This window comes from Triturus cristatus, chromosome 1_1, assembly GCF_964204655.1.
Source record: "Triturus cristatus chromosome 1_1, aTriCri1.1, whole genome shotgun sequence".
Taxonomy (NCBI): Eukaryota; Metazoa; Chordata; class Amphibia; order Caudata; family Salamandridae; genus Triturus; species Triturus cristatus.
Window position 1 is genome coordinate 139376568 of NC_140579.1, and position 16610 is coordinate 139393177.

At 48.2% G+C, this 16610-nt stretch overlaps 1 protein-coding gene across 1 annotated transcript in view; it reads right to left on the bottom strand.

Annotated features, from left to right (window-relative positions):
* The window catches only part of VPS52 (VPS52 subunit of GARP complex), a 120322-nt gene that overhangs the window by 87406 nt on the left and 16306 nt on the right, over nucleotides 1–16610 (bottom strand). The window contains exons 6-10 of the mRNA XM_085620396.1: nucleotides 9899–10074; nucleotides 8849–8999; nucleotides 7661–7761; nucleotides 6487–6619; nucleotides 6239–6296 (exon numbers count right to left, since the gene is read on the bottom strand). Coding sequence (XP_085476522.1) covers nucleotides 6239–6296; nucleotides 6487–6619; nucleotides 7661–7761; nucleotides 8849–8999; nucleotides 9899–10074 — 619 coding nt within the window. The remainder of the gene's footprint in view (nucleotides 1–6238; nucleotides 6297–6486; nucleotides 6620–7660; nucleotides 7762–8848; nucleotides 9000–9898; nucleotides 10075–16610) is intronic.

Consider the following 16610-nt stretch of genomic DNA (forward strand, 5'->3'; position numbering starts at 1 on the left):
TGGAAATCTACCTTGTGGGGTGTAGATCACTGGGTGGTGACCATAAAGTACAAAGCAATAAACTATGGAACCCTACCTTGTGGATGTAGATCACTAGGCGGTGACTGTACACTGCGAAGCAGTAGACTATGGAAATCTACCTTGTACCTCAAAACCCCCGGAGGACCTGACCACCTTGAGACTCTACCAAGGCTGGGACTCCCACGAGCAGTGGTTCTGCTCAAACAGCAATACCCCTGGTGCCAGCCAGGAACCGCGAATCCCGCACACTCTGCATCCACCGAGCCCGGCCTGTGCCCGAGTGGACAAAGACCCGGAGCACGTCCCATCGTCGATTCTGACCTGGGATCCAGTGCCCAAGGACCCTCCTCGACGACCCAGACGATGCCTGCAGCCTCAGAACCAGGGACCCCTCCAACCGCGACCAGCAGAGGGTAAGATTTTCAGACGTCAAAAGACACCCCTGCACCCGGCGCCCCACGGCCCCCTGTGCCCAACTCCTGGGTGCCTACCCATCCTCCAAGATCCCAACTCACCCCTCGAAGTGTTGGTCACTCCTGAAGATCCTCCGTCCTCGAGCCTGCAGCCTTTGTTCACTTTCCAAGATCTCCATTGCATAACATTGAGCACCCGACGGCTCAAAAGCACCCTGCACCCAGCCACCCGAGTGCCCCTGGCAGTGCAACCTATGTCCTAATCTACTTCCCCATTTGCCCTAAGCAAGTGACCAGGAGCCCAGCTCCCACAGCCGCCTGGCCTGCTCGCCAGCAGCAACCAACCAAAGACCTCTCATTGGATAACATTGGGCCTAACTACCTCTGCACCCGGCTGGCCCTGTGCCGCTGAGGGTGTACTAACTGTACCTACCTGACCCTGGGAGACCCCTGAGTCTATGCCCAGAACCTTAACTCTGCCAGTCGAGTACTTACCTAAAAGCCGATAGATCACTTTTCTTCCATAGGCTAACATTGACTGGTTTCACTTGGAAATTCTTTTAAGTCTGGAGTTTTGGAACTTTAAAATATTCATCTAAAATCAGCCAAACAACGAATTCTGATTTACTCACCTGTTATCAGGAGAGACCTCAGTGCTGCATCTTGTAGCTCAGTACTGACCCTGAAAAGTAATTTTAACCGTACTTACCAGTAACTTGAATTTCCTTCCATAGGATATCATTGCCTGCTTTTTGCTGAAAAAGTTTCTAAGTGTCGCTTTTTGAAACTTACAAATATTCTTTAAACATCGTGCCAACGATAAAAACGTAATTACTTGCCTGTTTTAGATAGATGTCCCAGTGCTGAACCTAGGAGCCCAGCACTGGATTGCAAAAGTAACGCAAACGTACTTTACCTGCTAATTCTATTTCCTTCCATAGGATAACATTGGTAATTTCAACCTGAAAAAGTTTCTGTCAACTTTTAAAATACAATAATATTCCTTAAAAATCACTACTGTAACCAAAACGCTTTTACTTTACTGTTTACAGCTCATGTCCCGGGACTGAATCTAGGATCCAGTCCTGTGGTTAGAAAAGTAATCTACAAAGTAACTAATTGCATTTAACCAAAAATTCCCATTGAGCTCAATGTTGCATTGTGTTTGAAATTATGTTGCCTACTGCAACAAACTGTAACTATTGTATTCAAAGAGTCTATTGCCTATTTGAAAAGTATTTAACTAAAGTAATTCATTCTGAGAAAGTATATTTTGATACCTTGTTGGTTCTAAAATAAAACAATTATATATTTTGATACAACACAATTGGCCTAGAGTTCAGTTCTTGAGTGTGTGAGACCATTTGATGACTAAGTGTGTACAACAAATGCTTTACACTGTCCTCTAATACTGCCTTACTGCTCGACCAAGCTACCACTTTAGAGAGTAAGGTCAGTGGCGTCACTAGGGTAGGTGTCACCCGTTGCGGGTAACTCATGGTGTCACCCCCTCACGACTTACCTCATGGACCTCCTCCGCTCCAAGTCCGCTAGTGGACACAGTTGGCAAATAACGGGACCATACAGACTCATTAACCCTCTGAGCAATGTGTCCATGAGTCAAATCTTCCATTAGACAAAATTCCGATCTCGCTCTACGAAGAACATTAATCACCAGAGTCATCATGACATTTTTATTGTTACCGAAAATTGCTGGAGGCCAGGAAGGAGGCAGCAAGCACTTTTAAAACCATAATATACTTGCAAAAATGATGCCTCCACCTAAAGTCAGCACCTGGTGCGGTCACACCGGTTGCACCGCCCTAGAGCTGGCCCTTCTCAAGGGTCCTGTGATCTCAGTGACAGGGTCACTGTTGTTCTAGGGTGTGCTGCTTCATAGACCTGCCCTCAACACTGGAGGTGAACTTCAGTATGAATAGTGGTGGACAAGCCTTGAAGGTTAACCTACACTTGTAATGCTAGGGTCCACCTGCTGGTGCTACGACACCGGGGCTTCTAATGTGTTACGAAGCCTTCTAAGGTCTAGCATGAGATAGTGCTCTCTCAGGAGAGTGGTCTGGCGGACTGGTTATTAAGGCTGAACCTTGTTCCCCAGTTCCAAATTCAGCAGCTCTGGCCATAGTGCCACATCCTCTCCCCCACTGAACACCATACTGTCCCACTGAGAAAAACTCAGACTGCCTTCAACTACAACCCAATTGTTGCCAGCTATAAACACCTGGATGCGGCTCAATTTAAATTACACACTGGGCAAGAGCAATATGTGGCCTACCTTTACAAAAAAAAAGTGACTGCATCCTGGAAAAAGCAAACAATCATAGGGGATGCAAAATTTTACAAACCATGTGAAATGTAAGTAGGAGCAACATGGTTACCTTAACGCTTTTACACTCACTGTTCAGAAATCAGGGAGTGCTTTTGCCTGAAAAGTTAAGGACATGACAACAGGGGCTTGAATGAACCCATTTCAATGGCCATTGCTTATATCCTTACAAAACGTAAGCAGTATGGTAAAAAAAAGACAACATCCCTAGATGTAGAGCAGCAGTACAAATTTTGTTTTTCAATCCACACTTTGCAGTACCTCCAGGATTGGTGCACTAGGTCCAAGCCCAGGGAAAACAAAGCCAAGACAACAAAAATAGCGCTTCACTGGCAAAGTCTGTAAAAGTGGCGCTAATGTGTTTGGGTGTGAATAAATAAAATCTGGCCAGTTTGCTACCACTCTGTCTTACTTTATTTAGCTATTTATTTTTCATATTTTTAAACTTTTATTCCCGATGCTGCACTTTGGAATTAAATGTCAGAAAAATACGACATTGATTTCCAGCAAAAGTGATTTTCTATTTTGGATCCATTTCACAGGGGTTCAAATAAAAGAAAGGAGAGGAAAGAGAGTGAGAACCCAGTCTTGCAGCCACTGTTTTCAGTAAGAGTCAGAGAAGAACTGCTGCGCTAGCAGGCGCGAGGCCTCAGCACGTACACAGAGCTGCTGTGCCTGAAAGTCGTCTCTTCGCAGGCCTTCCGAGCCCCGACAGCTCAAAAGATGGGCCCACAACTCGAAGACGACGTAATCAGTGATCAGAGAGGCAGTGATCATGATCAGAGAGGCAGGCCACCTCGCTACGCACTGCCTCTGCCCTCCGCCCAGCGCGCTGCGCCCTGCTCAAGAAGTCACAAAAGCGAAAAGTCGACACTCACAACAACACACAGCACAGGCAGCATAAGCATAACCGGTCCGCTGCGTCCGCTTGACCACTTGACCCATGACCATTAATTGGATCGCACAGGCAGCATAAATGCTTGCGCTTGACCACCACCCACCCATGACCATTAATCGCACAGGCAGCATAACCGCTTGACCACCACCCACCGCCACCTGACCCATGACCATTAATCAATTGGTGCCGGTCTGCCGTAGAAACTCACCTGCTGTGTTGGTGGTAGACGGGGGGGGGCTACGTCAGATGGCAGCTAGCCTTGGAATAAAATTAAATTGCGGGTGCCCAGAAATGGGTGGCCAACCTCTGCTCCTCCTCGTCACTCGTGATGCCAGTCATGCGCACTTTTAGGGCCCAATGCGCATGCGGGATTCGGAATGACATCACCCGCCTTCACCCGGGCCTAGAGTCTCTAGTGATACCACTGCCTAGAGAGGCGCGCAGATGCAGCGGAGGAGGAGGAGACAGAGGCACCTCCTCCTCCTGAAAGGTTAGGTTGCTCTGCACTGCACACACCAGCACTGTTGATGTCACCCGTGTGAGGGTGTCACCCGGTGCGGTCCGCACCCCCCGCACTCTCATAGCGACGCCGCTGAGTAAGGTTATATCCAACTTTAGCCTCTGCCATACCTCTGGGGACTGTGGACTCTGTGAACACCGTACCGTACTTTGGTCCAGTATATACAGAGCCACTTTCTTACACTGGTTTTATAATTTAATGCGCCCCCAAACACCCTCCTGGACCATTCCAAAATTTCTTCTTTAACTTAAGTGAGTGTGTTATAAACATGGTAGCAAACATAAAACCAGTATTAAATACAAAACAACGATTAAGTAATAATTGAATGTAGCTAAGCGATAGCAAAGTTTGGCTTTGGCGAGCGTTGAGATGGGGCCTAACGGAGGCAGAAAAGGAGGATTGGAAAGTGCAAGAGGGAAAGCAAATAGATGCGGCATTGAATGGAAGTAGAAGAGACCTGATAGAGACAGGAAAGATTGATGTGCGTTAATATAGGTGAATGGAAGGTTGTATGGAAGGCAGCTATTGTGTGTTAAGGTGGGACAAATGAACGTGCAGAGTTGGAAAAAGACGGAAAGGGTGAGTACTCGAATATGCAGTGATGCAGAAGGGGCACCATATAAAGTAAGCATAAAGGTACGACTGGGGCTAAACAGAAAACTGAATGTGTGGTATGTATAGTATGTATTGTTTCTGGTAGTGGTGTAAAACATATAAAGTGGCAGTGTATAGCATCACGCCACGCGCAGTGAAGGAAAGGGTGTATGGAACGGCACTATTGTGTGGTGAGGCGGCAAAAGTGACGTGCACAATAGGACAGACAGGAGTAGAAGCGAGAGGAGCAGGGGTTTGAAAAGAGGCCGGGAAGGTACAAGAGGCTGGTAGGTGAGACGGGATCCAATAGGAGGGCAGGAGGGGTATACAAGAGGAGGCCGAACAGAACAGAGAGCCGGTTTAGACAAGCCCGCGAGTGGTGTGCGATAGAACTACCTCATACAGCAGCACAACCCCCCCCTCTGTGACCGAGGGGGAGTGAAAGCAGAGACAGTGGAGTGGAGGAGCGTAGGAATCAAACAAGCATTTGTAATGTAAATAAACAAGGAGGCATGTCTATCGAGTGGTGTACGATGTGCGCGCACTGTAAGGGTGCCCGCGAGCGATGCGCTTAATGAGCCATGACGAGAGAGGTAAGCCAGATGTCGCCTGTGCGCATAACGGTGCGCGTAACCGCACGCTTTAGGCCACACAAAAAGCATGTGGTGAGCTTTTTGAAGCCCACTTACTAAAAGTTTCGCCAGAGCAGCGCATGCGCTGGCTCAGGCGAGACTTAAAAACATAACTTCCCCCACTGCAAAAGCACTTCCAGGACTGGCCGGCTCCACCGACAACCTAATCGAGAGAGCCAAGACCTAGGGAGGAATGGTCCAGTTTAAGGAGGCAGTACATCGATTTTGTAGAGTAGAGCCCAGCGCTTTCTTGAGGGGCGTTGCTTGTGTAGTCCCATCTACGCACACCTAACAGAAGAGAGTCAAGGCCAGCAAAGATAGAGTTCTAGCAGGAAGTTTCAAGGGAGAAAACTTGTAGAGACTAGACCACGTATAGGGGGGCACCTGAAGTGACAGAGTTAAGACCAGCGGAGTTAGTCTACTACTTAATAATAGTGCACATCTGGCAAGCAGTGGAGAACGACCAGCTGTTTGAGAGCAGGCCCCACATACAGTGGCCAAGATAGACGCGCCTCGCAACCAACGTATGCAATTTTACCCCTCCCAGGTGGCATGCTCATTGTAAGGGCCCATCAGCCTGGCTTTTACCCCAGCCACAGGCTTATTTGGTGAGAGAAGTGGAACTCTGGATCAGGGCATGTAAACCCCAAAACACTGCAAGTATTACTTTTCTTGACTGGCAAGCACCTTTCCATGCCATCTCTTCTCCCCATGTAGCATTGTCTGCAGCCGGCTCCTCGCCTCCTTCAGTTAGGACCGCCTCTGCAAGCTCATGTGCTCCCCTTTACAAACCCCAATTACACCCTTAAAGGATATCTTTCTTGCCCGTGTCTTCCACTCCCATCAGATCATCTTTCTCAGCCACCTCTTCATACTGGAGTTAGGAGACAAGAGAGAATCCGTTCATTAGCCACAGGCCAGAGCAGCAGATCGCCCCACGCTGCCACACCTCTCCCTGTTCCCGAACCCCCCTATTCTGTACCACAGTTGTGCACTTTCAGTCAATCACAGGACTTCTATGAGAAAGTTTATGGATCCTTATACCACTCCCGCCTCATCCTCACCTGCACTTTCATGAGGCGACTGGTGTAAGACTTGAAATAGGACAGGTAGATCTTGCTCATGGTGTCCACGTACTCGTCTCGGATCTCTTTCGCCACCGAGCGTTCGTTGGCCAGAAGGAACTGATAAAAGAATCTGTGGATAAAACACAGACAACACTCAAAGAAGTGAAAAAACTGAAAAGAAATGCAAGCTATACAAAGAATTAATTATGAGCGGTGTAAAGTGGCCACAACATCATATATTAAAGCATTTGTATATCTACTAAGGTCTAAGAATACCTGAAGCTACTGTCTCTTTTTTGATTTACTTTCTTGCACCCAAGGCTTTCTAGAATATCTATTAGAGGGGGGTACCTTTGTCTTCAACGGAATTTCAGAGCCTGGTTCTCAAAGGTATTTCCCCTAAGTATTTCAATCTCCGAGAACGACCCTCCACAAAATGCGGAAAACACAAATGTGTGTCAGAAATTGTGGTCAAATTGGCTCCCCGATCATATTGTGTGGAAATGCAGGAAACCGCAGCACTACTGAATCAAACTTGCAGACTGCATCAACAATGTGACGAACCTGCCTATTGTTACAACTGCGAAGTGGTCTGTGTTGAATGTATGAGGCGATGATACAATACCAAAATACCCAAAATTGTGGATTGCACTGGGTTTCGTAGAGGCAAAGTGAAATATAGCCAGACGATGGGGGGCCCGGAGGCTCCAGAAGCATCAGAATGGGAAAGAGACATGGACTGGTGCATGCAAGAAGAGAAGGTGCTGTATGGGGGTAGAGGCTGCCCCAGGAAATTGAAGAAAATTTGGTAAGAATGAAAGTCCTATTGGGGGCTCTGACCTGGTACGGCTCCACTAACTGCCTTGAAGGGAAATACACCAGGTCACATAAACTTATATGTACAATTGGTGACAGATTGTTACTGTACTGGTTGTTAAAATCAATAAAGAGATATAAAAAAAGCATCCCAATCTATGAAATTGAGTAAAAACTGTCAACGTACACAAAAAGGCGGCAGGATCAGAGTAATAAAAAGTAAATGGCTTGGGTGAGAAACAGAGATGGGAATACATCATCAACATAAAGAGAACATGTTAAACCGAGAAAGGAATAGCAGCACTATTATAATGGACGGCTGTACAAATGAGGGAACAGCAGCAGTCACACAGACCTGTATTTAAGTAGTGCATTCTGGGGGATTTGGTAATTAGTCATTGGCTTGCGGAATGAGTAAATTTTCTGAAGGATAAATTCTCGAATCTTTGTCACCGCCTGAAAAATAAGACATCGTTAAAGTTATGACCAATTGCAACAGAAGGCAGCTTACATGCAGCATGACTTCAGGATACAATCAACAGAGGAAGAACAAGTTACATTCAGCAACAAGAAGTTAGATCAGCAGGAAGGGGGCCAGGTTGAATTTAAAAGAAAGGCCAGGTTACACTCAGTAGAGAAAGTTCAGGTAAAACTCAGCACATTAAGTCAGGTCACAGTCAGAAGTGGGAGGACACTTTACAATCAGCAGGAGATCAGGTTATAGACAGTCGGAGGGAGTCAGGCTACAGACAGCCGGAGGGGAGGGCGTCAGGCTACAGAAAGCCGGAGGGGAGGGCGTCAGGCTACAGACAGCCGGAGGGGAGGGCCTCGGGCTACAGACAGCCGGAGGGGAGGGCCTCGGGCTACAGACAGCCGGAGGGGAGGGCGTCGGGCTGCAGGCAGCCGGAGGGCGTCGGGCTGCAGGCAGCCGGAGGGCGTCGGGCTGCAGGCAGCCGGAGGGCGTCGGGCTGCAGGCAGCCGGAGGGCGTCGGGCTGCAGGCAGCCGGAGGGCGTCGGGCTGCAGGCAGCCGGAGGGCGTCGGGTTACAGACAGCCAGAGGGAGTCGGGTTACAGACAGCCAGAGGGAGTCGGGTTACAGACAGCCAGAGGGAGTCGGGTTACAGACAGCCAGAGGGAGTCCGGTTACAGACAGCCAGAGGGAGCCAGGTTACAGACAGCCAGAGGGAGCCAGGTTACAGACAGCCAGAGGGAGCCAGGTTACAGACAGCCAGAGGGAGTCAGGTTACAGACAGCCAGAGGGAGTCAGGTTACAGACAGCCAGAGGGAGTCAGGTTACAGACAGTCAGAGGGAGTCAGGTTACAGACAGGCAGAGGGAGTCAGGTAACTGGCAGTGGTAGGATGTCAAGCAACAAACAGGAGCAGGAGGTCAGGTTACATTCAGCAGATCAGTTTACAGACAGCAGCAGGTCAGGTTAAACACAATAGCAGGAGGTCAGATTACACTCTACAGGTGGTCACATTAGTCAGGTGAGGAGGACACGCGAGGACAGATCAGGCTAAGAGCAAGCAAAGTTTTCACACCTTGATTCTGAGCCGGTCTAGGATGTCTTGTACGTCGGCACACGCTGCAGTCTCCCGGAAGGACTGCTCCTTCACATAGTTAATCTTGGTATTCAGCTCATGCAGCTGCTCCAAGAAATCCTGCTCTGTTACAGGTGTGTCCAGGATGGTACTGTGGGGGCGTGGGGGCGTGGAGAAGGATGAAGGAGGTGAGGGGAACATGGAGTATGGAGAATAAAGAGAAACACATCAGTCTGAGCTGGACTCACTCCGATCTAACTAACCTCCATCCCTCAAAACATCATGATCTACACCCAATCATGGCATTTATGAGAATGGATCCACCAAGATCCTGGGCTCTCTTCTAACCAACAGAGCTAAAACGAATTATACTCACATGCACCCATTACGATCTTCTTTGAAGAATATAGAAGAATGGTTTCTGTTGCCCCCCTGCGAATAGGCCACGTTACAACGCAAGCGATACATCGCATGTCCTTACAATGCGGTCATTACAAACACTGCGTTGTTACATCGCATACCATAACAACGGTAGCCGTTACGACTTGCTGTAGGGGGTGCACTGGATTTTGGAATAGTATAATTTACCATTCCAACTCCAGTCTGTGCAACAGTAGGGAAGGTGTTGGATTTTAAATCCAACACCTTCTGCCCCCTACAGCAAGTCGTTGTAACGACTTGCGTTGTAATGGTTTGCGATATAACAACACGGTCGTTGTAATGACCGAGCTGTAATGGCATGCGATGTATCGCATGCGTTGTAAACAATGTTTCTCACCACCTACACATTGTTGGCCACCGTCCCTGCTGATCCTAACATTAAGGGGACAGAAATCCTCGCCCACCCACCTTATCACATGGTTGCTTACTTTCCTCTCAGAGCCTGGCATTACAGGGATATGGGCCCACTCATCACCCGCGGCTATATATTCACCCTCCTCTGGTGCCAGCATTATGGGGCAGAGACACACCTTCTTGTGCATCTATGGTGCTGTCCACATCCACCAAACCTTGTGTCTTAACGCGCAATGACACAGCCCTGACACGCACCTGATCATGGCGTTGGGAACCACCAGCTCATCCACCAGTTGGCTAAGCTCGCTGCGTACAGACTGCCGGTTCTTCAGCTTGATGTTCATGGTGATGGACTGCTCCTGAAGGGTCTGGATCTCAGAGCTGATGCTGCTCAGATCGCACTGGAAGGAGCTAAGCATCTGCTCCATGCGCTGCGAGAGGGGGTTGAAGGGCACAATATAAGACCAGGTGCTGCGAACCAGGCAGAAGAATGCATAATAACTTCCAAAAAAAGAGCAGGTGCACAAAGATAGGAATTTACTAAAGCTTCTGGGCTGTCTGTGTAGCACTGTACAAGTCAGTAACCCATTCAGTGTTTTATTGCAAAGCCCACTCTCCTGGCTTCCACTGGATTTCCCACAGCTTGAAAACTCCACTATTCCCAGTGCTGAGCCCCTCCTGCACCCTTACAGCTGGAAAGCAGGAGTTACAATAATAGCACCATATACCGGCATTGTACCAACACACAGGCTGTGCCAGGTGGCTAGGTGTTCTGCTCGATTTTCCCGGCCTTCTTGTGAGGAACAATGATGAAATGTGACTTCAGTCTCTTATCATTCAAGTCTAAGGGTTAGAGTAGTGAATGGAGCCTATTTACTAGGCACTTCGACATGATTCTGTGCTCTTCCCCATAGATCAGGGCTTGCACACATAGCCTAGGGGATAGATTCGTTAGTATTAGGGATAACCTGTCCTGTAGTGAGGGTATTTCATGGAGCCGTGCTGAATCCAGGCCTGGTAGGCCTCAAACGGGAGAGACTCCATCTTTCTTTCTGCTCCGGCAGCTTGGGATGCTTCTAGGTCAAATGTAATGTTTTAGTTATGAGGTGTTATTCGCTTGGAGAGAACCGGTTCAGGCCGGCCCTTATCGAAGGATTGTATTTTTCTTCATGCCGAAGACACTACATCAGGCCGGCCGGCTGGGAACGTGTCCTTGGTACGGGGAGGTACAAGAATTTGGTGGGCGGCAGGTTACAGGCCGGAATTTTCCATGAGGAAACGCACCTCTATATTAGTGAAAGTCTGAGGCAGTTACATGTTCAGTCCGTAGGCGGCATCTAGCCGTTAGCAGTAAATCTACTACTTATTCCAGGGAAGACAGATGCCATCTTGAAGGCGGAGAAGAACCGAGAGACAGATACTCTCCTAGCAGAGTAGCCAGAGAGGAGAGAGTAGCCGATAAGGAAGAGGTCCCAGTGACTCGGAGAAGGGTGAAGAGAACAGCGCATAGTGGTGCAGATATGTATCCGTGACTGCGGAGGTGTGACTTCCAGGCGAGCCGAGGCACAGACGAGAAGGGAACCTAGATGACCACTGAGTGCAGGCTACACACTACTAAGGTGATGTCGACCCTTTCTTATTAGAGTGTACAACTTAATCTTTCACTTTTCTTTGCAGGTTATGTGTTATATTGTAATGTTATGTGGTTGCGTATGTAATGAGTAATAAAGTACCCAGTTTGTAGTGAACCAACATGTGCCGCGTGTTCTTGTATGAGAGGGTAGCCTATTCTTCTAGTCAGCTGCGGCTACATGAACAGATGTTAACCCTGATCAGGTAAGTGGTAACTGAATAAGGGAAAGAGGAGCCCCTCGAACCAGAGAACAGGCTATGCTTGAACTGGCAGTCCTTGTGTGATCTGATGAATAGTGAGACGGATTCCCTTTTTGTATGTTATGGTGATCATAGGATGAACTTCGTATGAGACTGCCGTCTGGGTAGAGAGGTCTGGATTCGTGTGGGATCGCGAGGCCGCCACTTGTGATACTGTCGTATGGGCAGAGAGGTCTGGATTCGTATGGAATCGCGAGGCCGCCACTTGTGATACTGTCGTATGGGCAGAGAGATCTGGATTCGTATGGGATCGCGAGGCCGCCGATTGTGCTGAGACTGCCGTCTAGGTAGAGAGGTCTGGATTCGTATGGGATCGCGAGGCCTCCACTTGTGATACTGTCGTATGGGCAGAGAGGTCTGGATTCGTATGGGATCGCGAGGCCGCCGATTGTGCTGAGACTGCCGTCTAGGTAGATAGGTCTGGATTCGTATGGGATCGCGAGGCCGCCACTTGTGATACTGTCGTATGGGCAGAGAGGTCTGGATTCGTATGGGATCGCGAGGCCGCCACTTGTGCTGAGATTGCCGTCTGGGTAGAGAGGTCTGGATTCGTATGGGATCGCGAGGCCGCCACTTGTGCTGAGACTGCCGTCTGGGTAGAGAGGTCTGGATTCGTATGGGATCGCGAGGCCGCCACTTGTGCTGAGACTGTCGTATGGGCAGAGAGGTCTGGATTCGTATGGGATCGCGAGGCCGCCACTTGTGATACTGTCGTATGGGCAGAGAGGTCTGGATTCGTATGGGATCGCGAGGCCGCCGATTGTGCTGAGACTGCCGTCTGGGTAGAGAGGTCTGGATTCGTATGGGATCGTGAGGCCGCCACTTGTGATACTGTCGTATGGGCAGAGAGGTCTGGATTCGTATGGGATCGCGAGGCCGCCACTTGTGATACTGTCGTATGGGCAGAGAGGTCTGGATTCGTATGGGATCGCGAGGCCGCCGATTGTGCTGAGACTGCCGTCTGGGTAGAGAGGTCTGGATTCGTATGGGATCGTGAGGCCGCCACTTGTGATACTGTCGTATGGGCAGAGAGGTCTGGATTCGTATGGGATCGCGAGGCCGCCACTTGTGATACTGTCGTATGGGCAGAGAGGTCTGGATCCGTATGGGATCGCGAGGCCGCCGATTATAAGAGGTCTTGGTATGTATAGTAGGAATTCCCTGTCCTTAGGTGGTAGATATATGTGGTTGCACTATTGTAAACAGGCCCTAGGGAGGGGGTAACGTTCTGGCTGGGTTAGTGAGGCTCTGATGAGCGGGTTCTATCTGATCCGAAAACCCAAGCAGAACATTTGGCGTCACGAACCGTTTACGAAACCTGTGTGCGTTGTGGTTGTATCGTGTTTGCTTTCGGCGCGTGCGTGGTTTCGTTTGTATATTATTTCTATATAATTGTGAGTGTGTTTTTTTTTTTTTTTTTCTTTCTCTTTCTTCTTTCTCTTTTTCTCTTTTTCTTTCTTTTCCGAGATGTTTTCTAGAAAGTCGAAATCTACTTTTAAGTTGCCCGTTGATATTCCCGGTTGGGATTCAACGCCTTATGAAGCCTTAGCCCGTGAGTGGGCTGATTCTACTGGTTTGAGTGAGAATTGGAATTCTTTTTTGGAGCTGGCGGAGCCGGCTAATGTGATTACTTGTTTACAGAAGGCGCCGGTATCTAAGGGTGATGAACTTCCCGTTTTGGGGCGCAGAGGTTGGATTGTTCTGTCTGCGTACAGGATTCTGCATGAGAGGTTGTTGAAGTTGCAGAAATCGCATAAGGATGTGGAAGCGAACTTTGTTGAGATTCAGAATGCTCATACTTTGTTGCGGTGTCAAAATAAGTTGCTTGCTGACAAACTTGAGACGTACCAAACTATTGCCGAGAGGGCGGCTGTGCGAATTGCTCGTTATAAATACAAGAATCGGCGTGGTCGGGTTTCGACGCGAAAGGTGCGTCTGGTCGTGGCGAAAGCCGGACTGGATTGGAATCCTGATGAATGGGATGGTAATATCTGGAACTCGAGAGATTCTCCTTCCTCGGGTGAGGAGTCTGCCAAGCGCGAGTCCTCTCGCTCCGGCCGTGATTGTAAGTCTGCTTCTTGCGCCTCTGATGGTGCACCCAATGATTGCGCTCGTCCTTCGAGTGGGGTCGATGCTTCTTACACTGATTGTTCCTCTATGTGTACTGGTCGAGCTCCTTGTGATGCTCGTCCCGCGGTCTCGGTGCATCCAGTTTTTCGGCGGAAGTTGCAGCAGGCTCCCGGTGCTCCGAATGGTATTGCTTTAGACTCTTTGGAGGATTTTACTCAACAAGAAATTAGTGATATTTTGCAGCGATTTCGGCAGCGAGCTGGTGAGTCCTTACTCACATGGATGGTGCGCCTTTATGAACTGGGCGCTGCTGGCATTATGTTGGATGCTGGCGATTGTTTGAAGTTTTGTTCCTTGAGTTCGGATTCTACTGTACAGGATCATTTTCGTAACTTTAATGTTGGTGGTCAAATTTCTTTGCTTCAATTGGCGACTGAGGGTTGTAATCAAAAATATCCTACTGAATCTGACTGGCCTGTGAATGACAAACCGTGGTATACTTTGCGCGATGCTGCACAACGTCTCAAAGAGGAGGTGATGAAAACGGCAATTGTTTTTAATACTGCTGACAGGTTGCTTGATGGTTTGTTGACATCTTCTGTGCGGAATCGTATTATTCGTTCTTCCCCTGTTGCTTATAAGCAGGTCATGATGACTTTATTGATTAATCAGACTGGTAACATATTGTCTATGGTGCTGGAATCGGTACGCCAACTCGGTGAGTTGGGTGAGTGGTTTAAACCTGAACGGCACTCCCGGCCTGACACTCGTACTCCTGGTGACAATAAACTTACTAGACGTGATATGTTTTTTGGTCTTATGGCCGATGGTGTGCGGAAGGAGGACATTGACGGTGAGACTACTTCTCGTTTGTGGGACATGTTTCGCAAACGTGGCTTGGATCGAAAGGAGGGTGCCCGGCGTGTTCGGACGACTGAGTGTGATCGTGGTTTTTCTGACGGTAGCGGTGATGACGACCGCCGTGGGCGCTCTGATCGTCGTGATGATCTACGTTATGTACGTGATTTGTCCCCCCGTCGTGAGAGAGACAGGGAGAGAGAGGGGGAAAGAGAGAGGGGGAGAGAGGATTATGTTAACAGCAGACGTAGAGATGATAGGGATCAATCCCCTGAGTTGAGAAGGAGAGAGGATCGACACAGATTGGCCGATCGAAACCCGCAGTACAATGCAGAGGACAGGAATCCATTTCGTAAGTGAGATGGATATGAACAGGAGGTATCGATACCTGGGAAACATGAGAGTCTTTATCCTGATTTATCCTGGTACACAGAACGCAGTAAACATGACTAGGAAATAGGTCAAGCTCCAGTACACAGATGGGCTCACAGAGATAATAGACCCTATGTAGATATTGATATTTATTGGAGACATCGTAATGTCCAAAGGGCCCGAGCATTGGTAGATACAGGAGTGGAGGCCACTCTTATTCATGGAAAATCAAAGAAGTTTAAAGGTCAGCCTTTTACAATTACCGGATTAGGTGGAAAGGAAACTCCCGCAGTTCAAACTTTACTTGAAATGAGAATAGGTAGAATTCCTAGAAAAGAATACTCTGTATTAGTGGTACCACTCTTAGAATTCATAATTGGAATTGATATTTTGAAAGGAATGACTTTGCACTTAGATGATGGATGTTACCAATTTGGAACTAAAAATTATATATCGTCCAGGCCTGTACGGGTTAGTCGTTTAAGAATGCCCCCCATAAAAGTTCCCCAGGCGACAAAAGTGGTTCGTCAGAAGCAGTATCGTATTCCAGGTGGTCATGAAGAGATTAGTACCACTATTCAGGAGTTGGTGGATGCAGGAGTTATAACCCCAGTTACTTCTGCTTGGAATAATCCTGTTTGGCCTGTACGTAAGAGTGATAATTCTTGGCGCATGACTGTTGATTATCGAGAATTGAATAGACACACACCCTCTTTGACTGTTGCAGTACCGGATGTTATTACCCTAACTGAAAGAATCCAAAAACATCCAGGTACATGGTATGCGTCCATTGATATTGCTAATGCTTTCTTTTCGATTCCGATTGCCCCTGAGTGTCAGGAACAATTCAGTTTTACGTGGAACGGGCGTCAGATGACGTTTAGGAGTCTTCCCCAGGGCTATGTGCATAGTCCTACGATATGTCACCGGCTGGTGGCAGAGCATTTGGCTGAGGTACCGGTTCATCCGCAAATTCAGATATGTCACTATATTGATGATATTTTGATCCAAGGCGAAACACAAGAAGAAGTGCAGACCCAATTGGACAGAGTCATTGAGTGCCTGCGTGAGAAAGGTTGGGAAATCAACCCGGACAAATTACAAGGTCCGTCCCAGGCTGTGAAATTTTTGGGTATTAATTGGCATGAGGGGCACCGAGAAGTGATCCCTCAGGTTAAACAGAAAATTCTTGATTTTGCAGTTCCGAGGAATAGGAAAGAAGCCCAAAGCTTCATTGGTTTGTTTGGTTTTTGGCGCCAGCATATTCCTCATTTGAGTCAAATATTGGCCCCTTTGTACCATGTCACTCGTAAAAAGAATGCATTTGAATGGGATAAACCACAGCAAGATGCGTTCAGTCTGGCAAAAGAAGCAATTCAGCATGCTCTGGATTTATGGCCTGTATGTGATGGTGATGTGGATTTGAATGTGTCTGTACAAGGCCTTTATGCGAATTGGAGTTTGTGGCAGAAACAAGGCAAGAGTAGAGTACCGTTAGGTTTCTGGACCAAAAAGTTACCTGATGCTGGTGAGCGTTATACACCTTTTGAGAAACAGTTACTTGCATGTTATTGGGCTCTGGTGGATACCGAGCAATTGACTTTGGGACATGATATAGTTTTGCGACCTGAAATTCCTATCATGCAGTGGGTTATGAGTTCGCCGAAAACTCACCGAATTGGACACGCTCAAGAGGCGAGTGTGATTAAATGGAAATGGTATATACAAGACAGGGCACGTGTGGGACAAAAAGGAGTTGCATCTTTGCATGAGC